This window comes from Hesperophylax consimilis, chromosome 2 (genome assembly GCF_061612785.1).
Source record: "Hesperophylax consimilis isolate HC1 chromosome 2, BYU_Hcon_1.0, whole genome shotgun sequence".
Lineage (NCBI taxonomy): Eukaryota > Metazoa > Arthropoda > Insecta > Trichoptera > Limnephilidae > Hesperophylax > Hesperophylax consimilis.
The window spans coordinates 33397690-33410766 of NC_142837.1; the positions used below are offsets into that span (position 1 = coordinate 33397690).

Sequence of the window (13077 nt, forward strand, 5' to 3'; positions counted from 1 at the left end):
CCAGATATTAGGGGCGGCCAATCGTGACAAAAAAGTCACAGATGATAACAAGAAATTACTTCCTAAGTACCTAAATATTCTACGTACGAAATAGTGATATGCAAGAGCGTGTTCACACACAGCACAGCATGAATGATAATGGCAGGAAAATTAAAACGGTTTTGACCCTAGGAACTTACTGAAAAGTTTGGATACTCCTGGTCAATATGATGGGTACTGAGAAAGGGGCGGCTACATGGTCTGGGGCCTAGGGCGGCCAAGACTGCAAATCCGCCTCTGGTGTCAGGTAGTTTATTTGACTAACATAAACTTATATACATATATGGGTAACATTTTAGTATAAAATAGGGTGTCAAATTTTGGTGAACATTTTTCTATTTTGGGTTGAAAATGTATTTTTTTGTATGTAGCTTTTTACTCCATTTAGTGAGCAGTTAAACCAAAGCCGGATGAAACTGCCTGGCCTAAAGACGAATTTTTAAATGTAACTCAAAACTAGATTTTTTTTACTCGGTGGGGTTCTTTGTTTCTTTAATAATTATTGATGATGGACCTTTTAACACCAATCATGAGATTATGATCGCGGTAAAAACATTATTATAATTATTATTATTTTTTTTTTTTTTTATTAAAAGTATACAATACAGAATATAGTATATTATATAAAGCATTGTACTCCCAGGAGTTAATAAACTCATTGCGGGAATTATACGCATTACATGAAACATATAGTTGTATGTATTAAATGGACATATAATGGGACATACACAACATTATTATTTCAGATAGTCATTAATAAGTTGAAGTTTGAGCATGTTAGTTTGGGTCTTTTTACATTGACTTGCACATTTGATCTCGTTGGGTAGTTGATTATATTTTGTGTGAGCTATGTATTCTAGGGATCTTAGTCCATATTTTGTTGATTTGATTTTTGGTATATGAAGTTTGTTGTGATTTCTTGTGTTGTGTTGGTGTACGTCGCAATTGTAATAGAGTGTAGTGTTGGAATGTGCAGAGTGTTGAATTACTTGTAATATAGTTTTCGTTATTTCAAAAGTGGGAATGGTATTAAAAGGAAGTATTTGGGTGTTTTTGTAGATGTCTTTGACATGTGTGTCCCAAGGTAAACTGAAAATATTTCGCAGGGCTCTATTTTGGACGACTTGGACTTCTGAAATCATTTTTTTTGTAGCAAATCCCCAGATTCCGGCGAGATATATTAGATGTGAGTGAATCATAGCATGGTAAATCGATTTTAATAGAGAGGGAGGAAGTAACCCGCGAAGTCTATATAAAACACCCGTTATAGGAGTAATTTTGGATAGAACATGTTTAAATTGGTGATTCCATGTGAGTTGTGAATCAATGAAAAGGCCAAGATATTTTGTAACATCAGCCCTTTCAAGGCGGTTATTATCAAGACTTATATTAAGACTTACATTTTTTTTATTTGCAAACAGTATGTAATGTGTTTTTTTTATGTTTAGGCTAAGTTTGTTTAATCGCAGCCAGTTTGCCAGGCAAGCTATATCCCTTTCCATTTCCTTTTCAAGTTCGTTTAAATCATTATTGTGATAAAGAATCACTGTGTCATCTGCATAGAGTTGTATTGTACCCTTAAGTCCCCATTTAGCAATATCATTTATGTATATTAAAAATAGTAATGGTCCAAGTACGGAGCCCTGAGGCACGCCACATTTTATCGTTCCCATGCTGCTTGTCCCTTTTCCAACAAAGGTCTGACAGTGTCGGTTAGAGAGGTAGCTACACAGTAACTTCAGGGGAGTGCCTACTATGCCTAGGTGTTCTAGCTTCTTTAGTAGTATCCCATGGTCAACCGTATCGAATGCCTTTTTTAAATCTATAAATAAGCCTGCAGCATGCTTACCCTGGTCTATATGCTTTTGGAAGGCGTATACAAAATCGAAGGCAGCACATTTTGTGTTAGATTGGTTTCTGAATCCATACTGTTGGGATGCGAGTAAATTGTTTGATAAGAGATATTTAGTGAGCCTAAGCTTAATAACCTTTTCAAAAACTTTAGAAACAACAGAGAGGATGGATATAGGACGATAATTAGAAGGATTTTTTTTGCAATCATCTTTGTAAATCGGAATTATTTTTGCTATCTTTAGTTGATCTGGGAAGATTCCACTATCCAGGGATTGATTTATAAGAAAAACAAGGTGGTCAGCTAATATATCTTTGCAAAAGTTCAGGTACACTGGTGTAATTCCATCTAAACCTGGAGATGCATTAGACTTTAGTTGAGAGATGATACTGAGAACTTCTGTTTTATTTGTTTTGGCCATGTATAAGGACTGGATTGCTTTTTGATCCGTGTTTATAGTGATAGAATCATCTGGATATGATGCAATTGTGGCTGCTAAGTTTTCCCCAACTGATATAAAGAAGTTGTTAAAAGTTGAAGCTATCTGTGTTGGGCATGTTATTTCTTCATTCTTAATGAGAAGACATTCAATTTCATCTTTCTGGGGTGTCGAGCTATTTGTTAGAATTGCATTTATTATTTTCCATGTCTGTCGCGGATTACGCAGGTTTTCTTTAAATATAGTCGTGTAGTATTTGGTTTTAGCATATCTTCTATAGTTGGTAACTTGATTTCTTGTTTTATTTCTCAGTGCTGTGAATATATCACTTTGCTGATTTTTTTCCAGAGTTTAAACGCATTGTTGCGCTGTTTGATAAGTGCATTTAATTTTGCATCAAACCATGGAGTATTACCCCTCCGTTGGTCTCCTATGCGTAACTCAGATTTATGTTGGGATGATTTTATTGCTGTTTTGATGTATTCATTAAAATTATTATAGTTTTCATTGGCATTACTGGTGGTTTCGTGTGGAAAGTTGTGGGATTCTAAATATGTTTTTAACATGTTTTTATCGGTTTTGGAGTTGTTTGAAAAAGAATGTATTCTATTATTAGTGTGATGTTTCAAGCTGTTTTGGTAATCTAATATCAAAATGTTATGATCACTTAGGTAGGCATCTATATTTGCAGTAGTTGAGGAAATATTTTGTCTGTTTGAGATGATATGGTCTATTAGAGAAGTAGAGGTATCTGTTACTCGTGTAGGATAGGATGTGTTACATATGAAACAGTTGTATGAGTCTAGCGTGTTGATGTACTTAAGAGATGTATTATTTTTTTGAAGAATGTCAATGTTGAAGTCACCAAAGATAAGGGTATCATTTCTACAGTTATTTAAAATAGATTCAAGATACATTAAGAATTCGTTAATGTTTGAGGTAGGCTTTCTGTATATAACATAAATATTTAACGGTTTAAAATTTCTATTACGGATATTAATTCCTAAGAAAGAATTTTCACTACAATGTTTTTCGATAGTTGTAGCATTTAGTGAATGGTGTGTGTAGAGAATCACCCCTCCTCCTCTTTCATTGGTGCGAGACGCAAATGTACTTTGGTAGCCGTCGATGTTGAAGAAGCACTCCTCACCATCTTCCAACCAGGTTTCGGATATTGCAAGTACGTGTACAGTGGGTTTGATGCTCTTTAAAGTTTCTTCAATCTCGTCAATTTTATTTCTGATACTTCTCGCGTTAAGATACATTATTCGAAGGCTATTTTTTATTGGCTTATAGTCTTCAATTTCCTCATATTTGTATTCATTTATACTGGCCTGGGTCCCGGATGCTGTAGTTACAGTTGAGTTAGCCATAGTCAACTCTCTCCATTGTGCGTGACATCATTATGGTACGGTAGGGGCAGTCCCTATCGTTTGATCTGTGTTTTGGTGCCTCAATTTTGCCTTTGGCCATTTTAAAGCAGTTCCAGCAACGGAATTCTTCTTTTTGTTCCTTTTTTGTGCAGTCAGATGATTTGTGTTCACCAGCACAGTGTAGACAACGATCTTTTGATTCAGTACATCTCGCGGCGGAGTGACCGTATCCCATGCATTTATAGCACTGCATGATTGGGCAGCTGTCTTCGACTCGGACTCGCTGGAAACCTATATTTATTCTTTCTTGTTTTAACATAGCTGAATGTACTTCTTTTTTGACGATCAGAATAACATTTCGTAGCCTATCATTTTTCCTGTTGTTTGTGAATCTTAGAATTTTAATAGCTTCCTTATCATTTCCAGTGGCTTCGTAGATAGTATCATTTTGTTGCAAGATCATGTCTAATATTTCGGAATCTTGTGTTTCTTTTTCGATCCCCTTCAAGATAACATTAGGTCTAAGACGTTTGCCCTCATGAGCAACCAAGTTACCATTGGTCAGCCCTGGAATTGCTGTAAGGATCTTCTGTGCATCTGACTTTTTAGGGCAGGTAATTATGACCTTGTTATTTTTGGCCTTTGACATTCCACTGACACCCACTCTGAGGTCGGCTGGCTTGATAATATCCTTTATTGTTGAAGTGATGGATTCTGACGTCGCTTCTTGGTCTGATGACGACACTATTACGGCATGTCTGGTGCGATCTCCTCGATTCCCTACTGCCGAGGCGTAACTGAGTGCGGGTTCTTTTTGAGCGTTGGTGCAGAAAGCTGACATTTCCCTACAGTGTCTGTTCAGGATCTTGACTTCACTCTCCTGACAGAGCAATCCGGCGTGGTGAGTCACCAGATTCCAAGGAAGTATGACTGGAGTAACTCTTCAATAATAACTCCAGCTCTTGAATAATGGTCTTTATTTTAACAATAAAAAAGACCCGTAGGGCAGCTCATGTACGGTGAGCCCAATAATGCTATCTCTCTCCGCGGTTTTATAACCCACATGTAAGTGAAAACCTGGCAGCTCTGCCGTTTTGCCAAAACGACCCGCCCAAGACGGATGGTAACAAGAGAAGAACGATTAAAATCCGTGGCAATACGAAATTGCCCCGGCAATCGCTAACACAAAAATAAATGTTGCCACACCCATAGGGTGACAAGCACCAATATTAATATTTCAGTACCTGAAATCTTAACATATTCCCGCCCCAAAACGAGTATTAAGGAATAGTCGTTTTTCATAAAATAATGTAGGAAGAGATTGCAACATTGGTACTCAGAATTTACCCAACAAGTTCACATACAAAAATAAACAATATTCAATACATGGATATCAAAATAATAACAAAAAACTTATAACAACGTATATAACCCTATGTCAGACTTGACATTAAAAAATAAAAGTCTAATAACGTAGAACTTCTGGTGCGCTGCACCCACTTATGAGAACATAGCTTATCACTTGGCACCGTTGAGCCTGACGGCATTTTGATTCACACATAACATCACTTTTAGTGTTGTAATTTGTTCTTAATCCAGGTTGGAGGAAGGATCCTCCATGGGAAGTAGACAGAGCTGTGTCACGGCTCTTTTGGTGACACCTCTGGCCGTCCTCAAGGAGACGACGCGGACGCGTCCGTCTTGACCAGGGTGGATCTCCGTCACTCGCGCCATCCTCCAGTACTGCGGAGGTAGTTGGTTGTCTTTGATGATGACCATGTCACCAGGCTGTAAACTGCGTTGACGTCCTTCTTGCCATTTGACTCGGTTCTGCAATTCTGCTAGGTATTCCCGGCTCCATCTGTGCCAAAAAGATTGAACAACGGTAGACATCTTTTGGTAAATATTAAGCCTGTTTGTAGGCAGATGATGGATATTAAGCTCAGGCAATGCTAACAGGTTGTCGCCAATAAGGAAGTGTGAAGGAGTGAGTGCGTTTAAATCATTTGGATCTGATGTTAATGGAGTCAGAGGACGGGAATTTAAACAAGCCTCAATCTGTATTAGTATGGTATTCATGCCTTCGTATGTCAAAACAGTTGACCGCATTGCCTTTTTTAAATGTAACTTGGTCATTTTAACTGCACTTTCCCAAAGTCCACCGTGATGCGGTGAGCGGGGAGGCAAGAAACTCCAGCTAATATTCTGCTGGGCTAAAAAATTATGGATTTCCTTATCAGATGCCTTCAAAAAATCAAATAGTTCAGTAAGTTCCCTATAACTACCTGTAAAGTTAGTTCCATTATCACTAAAGAGTCGTGAGGGTTTACCCCTCCTAGCTATAAATCTTTTCAATGCATTCATAAATGCCATTGAAGTTAAATTAGTCACTAATTCTAGGTGAATTGCCTTTGTTGAAAAACAAATAAATAAACATATGTAAGATTTTACACTCTTAGCATTTCTGGTTAATCCAGACTTAATTAAAATTGGACCTGCATAATCTATGCCGGTTACATAAAATGGTCTTTGGATTCGGAATCGGTCAGCAGGAAGGTCACCCATGAGCTGGCGACACTCGCGCGGACGGACTCGGAAACATACAATACATTTATGCAGTGCTCGCTTTACTGCGTTTTTACCAAATATTGGCCAAAACCGTAAACGCAGTAATGCGAGCAGAGCATTACATCCTAAATGCAAATTCTCATAATGCAGATGGGTTATTATTAAGTCAGTCAACTTATGATTTTGTGGTAACAAAATTGGATGTTTTTGAGAGACCGAGGTAATATCAGATTGTGATAGTCGACCTCCAATGGCAATAACCCATCCTGCATAAAAGGATTTAGTGCCTTTACCTTGCTCTGCCTAGATACAAATCTTCCATCACTCAAAGAGGCTATTTCATCACGAAATGCGAATCGCTGAGCGTTCAAAATCAATACATGCATGGCATGTTCCAGTTCGATTACAGAAAGCTCGTCGACCCGCATCGGTTTTCGTTTAGAACAGTTATGTATGAAACGTAACATATAAGCAACTACGCGCCTCAGTCGTCTTAATGAAGAATAATTATTAAATATTTCCCAATCGACAGGACTACTAGTAACCAAAACTATCCTCGCCGTTTCTGTCTTCCACAATCTTTGCATAATTATCTTACCGACAATGATTACTGGGCCTACCAGTCCTAAAGGGTCAAAAACTTTTGAAATTAATGATAAAACTTGACGTTTTGTTACTTCTAACTTTGAGTCTATGTTTTCTACCTGATAAGTAAACTCATCAAGTTTGGTGTCCCATATTAATCCTAGAATCTTAGCTTCATTGAATTCATTTGGCAATAATTCCAAATTATCTTTAGAATCATTAATTGAGGGTGCATTAGACCTCCATTTTCTAATTTCCATGCCTGCTGTAGCAAGCGCATTAATGATTTGGGATTTAAGCACGTGACAAGTATCAATGGAATCACTACCAGAAAGAAAATCATCTACATAAAAATTTTCCTTAAGGGATTTACTAGCTAATGGATGAGTAAATGAAACGTCATTACCTAGCTGGTGCAGACAACGTATTGCTAAATAAGGCGAAGGAGCCAAACCATATGTCACCGTGTTTAGCGTATAATGTTTCAAACAATCCTCCGCATCCCTTTTCCATAATATACGTTGGTAATTTCTGTGTTCCGGGTTGATATTAATTTGGCGGTACATCTTTGCAATATCTGCGGTGACTGCATATTGATGTTTTCTGAAAAATACCAAGTGACAAAATATATCATTTTGAATGGTGGGCCCAATCATTAGAGCGCGATTCAAAGAAATCCCTCGAGCGGGAATAGCCGACCCGTCAAAAACAACACGAATTTTAGTAGTTGTGCTTGCTTCTTTAAATACAGCGTGATGTGGTAAATAATAAGTAATTTCATCGCGTTTTGGAGGTTCACATTCAGTCATGTGACCTAACGCAAGATACTCATCAATAAATTCCGAGTATTGTTCCTTTAAACTAGGTTGTCTTAAGAATTTCCTTCCCATTGACGCTAATCTACCTTTAGCAATACTAAATGAATCTCCTAATTGAGATAGGTTAGATTTAAACGGTAAGTTGACTACAAATCTACCGTTTGCATCGCGTTTATGCGTGCCTTCGAAAATCCTTTCACATTCACTATCTTCCAGAGAGTGATGCTTACTATTTTCGGTTTCTTCAACCTTCCAAAACCTTTCTATTTGGTTCTGCAAAGAATTTAATGAAATATGACAAACTTTAACTGGCCTCGTATTATGACGACTCTGTACAGCTCCTGATATTATCCAGCCTAGCTCCGTTCGATGCAATGTAGGTTTACCCTTTCCTAACTGTATCTGATCCGTACGAAGCACCTGCCAGAAAACCTCTGCTCCGATCAGCATATCAATAGAAGCTGGCTGGTAAAACTGCGGATCAGCTAACCGGACACCGTCTGGAATGTTCAACATTTTTGGGTTAATCACGGTCTGTGGAAGATTGCAAGAAATCTCATCTAATACCAAACAAGATATTTCATCCTCGTATTGAGAACATAATGATTTAAATTTAATGTCAACTGTTTCCTTTACATGAATTAAATTATTATGCAAACCTGAAACAGGTATGTTCAATTTTGTACAATGCAAATTTAATCTCTTACAAGTATCCTTTGTAATAAAATTAGACATTGAACCTGAATCCAAAAGTGCGCGTATTTTGTGTGTTCCACCGTACGCGTCTTCTATTTTTACTATTACGGTAGATAGTAAAATTTCTCGCCCGTTCATGTCGCTATGACACGCTAAATTCACTGGTGCCTCCGACTGACCCTTGCCAGTTGAAGTACCCGCTTGTACATTATCAGTATTGATATGTAACAGAGTGTGATGTTTTCGATCACAAACACTGCATTTTTCCTTCCACCTGCACACCTTTGAAGGGTGCCCCGGTTTTAGGCAGGTATAACATAAATTGCTCTCTGAAACGAACTTTCTTCGTGCCGCTGGTGCTTTGTTAACAAATATTTTACAAGAATAAATGAAATGGCTGTCATTACACAGCATACAATTAACGTTGCTTGACTCTAACGTAACCTTGTTCGTAGAATTCCTTTCCTTAAAATTAAAAAACTTTGGTTTTGTTGCAACTGGTTCCGCTTTCTGTTGCATTCCACCATTATCACCTTGGATAGTTTCCAGGATCTGCGACCTTTGTGAAATAAAATTGCTAAACTGCTCGAACGTAGGATAAACTTGATCGCACTCCATGGATTCCCACAGGCTACGTGTGTGATTATCTAACTTTGAGGTTAGAATATGTATAATTAATGTGTCCCAATGTTCTGTTGGAAGCTTTAAATTATGTAACGCTCTCAAATGAATGTTTGCTTGATCAATTAAATTTCGCAATTCATGATGATTCTGTCGTTTTAACGGTGTAACATTACATAAGAAATTCAAATGTCTATTTGCAATAAGTCTGACATTTTCGTATCTTGAAATAAGCATCGTCCAGGCTGAACTATAATTATCCCCGGTTATTTCTAGAGAACTAATCAAATCAAGTGCGTCTCCGGACACATAACTAATAAGGTAATGAAATTTCTGAACATGATTTAATTTACTGTTATCATGAATTAGGGCAATGAACGAGTTCTTAAAAGTCAACCATTTATGATTATCTCCTGAAAAAATAGGTATTGAAATTGGTGGTAAATTCACTGATGTAATCGGGACATTTTCAATCTTCTTAAATTTTGATAATATTTCCTGTCCTAATGCAATTACATTAAAATATGTACCTTCAAAATTATCCCTCGCGTCATGATCTTCTGATTTATTCAATAAATCAATCTCCAGCTGAATTTTGGAGAATTCTATCAGAGAAGGTTTGATGGCATCTAATCTCGACGACAATACGCTGGGCCTAATATCATTTTCGTTGCTTAAATAGGTTTCAAATCTCGTTAATGAACCTTTCAACACCCCGCGCTGTCTAACCAACTTGTCGAGTTCCATTTTTTAGAAACGAATACCACAATAACCTGATTTAAAACAATACACAACTCGAAACGGCAGCTTGACGTTTGACGTGAAAAAAAATAATACTATGGATTATAAAGAAACCGATCACAATACTATGGCATGCAAATTGCAAAGACAAAGCTTGCAAACGCGTGGCTAGATATGTAGGTAAGCAAAGCAAAGTTATTCGGCAAAATACAACAATAAAAATTATTATCACCAACAATTTTATGCTATTTTGAAAGCATCTGATTATGAACACCCGAATATAATTCGATATAATCAATACGAAATAATGTGGCATCTACACAGATTTTTAGCTTTTTTAAATGGAATTTGAAAGGACAATGAAAGGAAGGCTACAACCTGATTTGCTGTGCATGCGAGCGTCGTGATGAGGCTCGCTTGATCAATCCAATGATGATGATGAGGACGCCGACTGGACCACTCCCGATGATGATGAGGCCCGACTGGACCACTCCAAATAATGATCTTCCGTCTCAAATGGATCAATCCAAATAATAATCATCCGGCTCGAAGGACCAATGTTCAGGATCTTGACTTCACTCTCCTGACAGAGCAATCCGGCGTGGTGAGTCACCAGATTCCAAGGAAGTATGACTGGAGTAACTCTTCAATAATAACTCCAGCTCTTGAATAATGGTCTTTATTTTAACAATAAAAAAGACCCGTAGGGCAGCTCATGTACGGTGAGCCCAATAATGCTATCTCTCTCCGCGGTTTTATAACCCACATGTAAGTGAAAACCTGGCAGCTCTGCCGTTTTGCCAAAACGACCCGCCCAAGACGGATGGTAACAAGAGAAGAACGATTAAAATCCGTGGCAATACGAAATTGCCCCGGCAATCGCTAACACAAAAATAAATGTTGCCACACCCATAGGGTGACAAGCACCAATATTAATATTTCAGTACCTGAAATCTTAACAGTGTCTTTCTTCCATCTTCAGTTGACATTCTGCATTCTGCACTTTGGTTTCAAGTAATTCGACTTCCAGAGCATGAAGTTGTTTTCCCAGTGTGGCTCCTTTCTCAATTATCTCCAGTAAAGATGAGATTATTGTGTCGCGGACTTCTTTGGTTATGTTATTTTTTAGAGGCTCGGCTGCTTTCAGTGCCAGAGTGGCAATTTGAACAATATTCATGGCTGTCCCGGACTGTTTCGTTTTCTGAAGAGAAGTATATTGGGGGATTTCAACAGAAGTCAGAATCGGTTTGGTTTTGAGAGGAGGAATTTTGCCTTCGTTGATAGATGGAAGCGCTGGACTGGACTCGTGTGTTATTGGTGAGGATCTTGTAGTAGAGGAGAATGTTGTTGCGGTGGTGGTAGAAAGAGCAGAGTTGGTGTTAGTGGGGATTGACGCTTGTTTATTAGTCTTAATTTCCTTCTTTTGTCGTTTATCCATAACTTTTCTGCTTTCGGCTCGGGTTTGTCTTGGGGACTTAACTAGTTCTGGACTGCTACTGCTCCGGATTATCGGTGACCTCGGCGTGGTTCCCGATTTTTTAAAAGGATCTTTAGCCCCTGGGGGGGTACACGGGGGATCTGCCATTTAAAATTTATTTTAATGTTTACATGTCACTAAGACTTGTATTGTATTTATTGTAATGTCCTGTTTTTTTTTTCACTTGTATATTTATTTTTATATTTATTAATATTTATGGAAAAAAAATAAATAAAAAAACGGTAATTATTTATTTGGAGTTAATGGGGTTCGAACTGTCGTTCTTCGAAACTCGGCGCTAACGCGTTCGCCTCTAGTCCAAATTCCACTGTTGTTATACCGTCAAATAATAAATTATTATAATAATAGTGTCAGCACTTGGGATTTTTAAGAATTTATTTAAAATTACTTTAATATGTGTTTTTCGCCTTTGGAATAGATAACGCCTATTTGTCTGCAATCGGACTAGCACTTTATTTGTATAATGGGAATTGGCAGAGATACGCCTGTTTTCCGCAAATCGGCTAGCACTGGTAAAAGGTAAACAAAGTGAGCTCACTTTCAACCAATCATCATGCAGCTACTTAAACTACCCGGTTTTAACAATATTATTGTTATTCGCTAGAATATCACTTGTAAAAATTGCACTTGTAATATTTTCCGATGGAATACCGAGAGGATAAAAGAACACCGTTATAGCCCGCACAAAACTGCACTTATTTTCAAATTTGTATGTTCGAATTCACTTTTTTTTACACACTTTCGGTTGATTATCGTAAGAGCGTTTAATAGGCCACTTGCATGGATTTTGTACACATTCTTTTCTTCAGCTTACTACAGCTTTGCACTGTCACTGTTAATAGCGTTTTATGTCGTAAAAAACTGTTTTTTAGCAAATATTTCACTATTTTTAATGGAGCAGTATAAAAGATGACATCTGTCATTGACAACCATAGACAACTTTATTTGACAACAATGAACAATGATTTTACCGCGAATTTATAATAATTTTTATTATAATCCTGGTCGCGCTAACAATAGACTGACTCTACCGTTCTACTATAATAACACACATACATTATCACATTATTAGTCACCAATCAGTCGATTACACATTTTGGGAAATGAACATGCTAACATCGGCGACATTTATTTCTTAAAATTAGCGCAATATAAACATGCACTCAAAAATTATTTTTTCCATAATGTAACTTTATATACGCAATATGGACATGTTGAAATGAAATGATGATATTTCTCAATGTTCTTTATTGTTATTTTTGGTTGTGATACACAAAATAATTGTATGTTATTTTTAAGTTTAAAAGTACTACATATTATGTAATGATATTATTTTTCTTACTTTTGTACTCTATTATATGTTTATTTATAAAAGGCAGTATAGCCGTTTATGTATTTAAAATAAAATGACTAAATAATATATACTTAACAATCTATTCTCAGGCTTGTGAATCCGGAAGAGGTGCAGTTTTACTGTCAGTGGCCAGAGGAAAGGTATCTGAGGGAGTTGATTTCGACCATCATTTAGGAAGGGCAGTCCTCATGTTCGGCATTCCCTATGTCTACACACAGAGCAGAATTCTCAAGGCACGCTTGGAGTACCTCAGGGATCAATTCCAGGTACTAAATACATCACTTGGTCCTTGCAACAAGATTTCTCGCCACACTGGCATGACCATTGGCAATTAGTTAGTCCTGCAGACTGGGAGATAGAACAGTCAAATGCTATGTAGAAGTCTATTAAGTATGGTATTGTCTTCATGGTGGCCTTATCAAAAATGTACTTTTATTTATTGAGTATTCATGCCGGCTCCTACGGGTAAACTAACTGTTTAACAAAACCCTGA

At 37.3% G+C, this 13077-nt stretch overlaps 1 protein-coding gene across 1 annotated transcript in view; it reads left to right on the top strand.

The window, feature by feature from the left end:
- The window catches only part of Xpd (general transcription and DNA repair factor IIH helicase subunit Xpd), a 44110-nt gene that overhangs the window by 28867 nt on the left and 2166 nt on the right, over positions 1-13077 (top strand). Inside the window, exon 15 of the mRNA XM_089645160.1 lies at positions 12674-12850. Coding sequence (XP_089501286.1) covers positions 12674-12850 — 177 coding nt within the window. The remainder of the gene's footprint in view (positions 1-12673; positions 12851-13077) is intronic.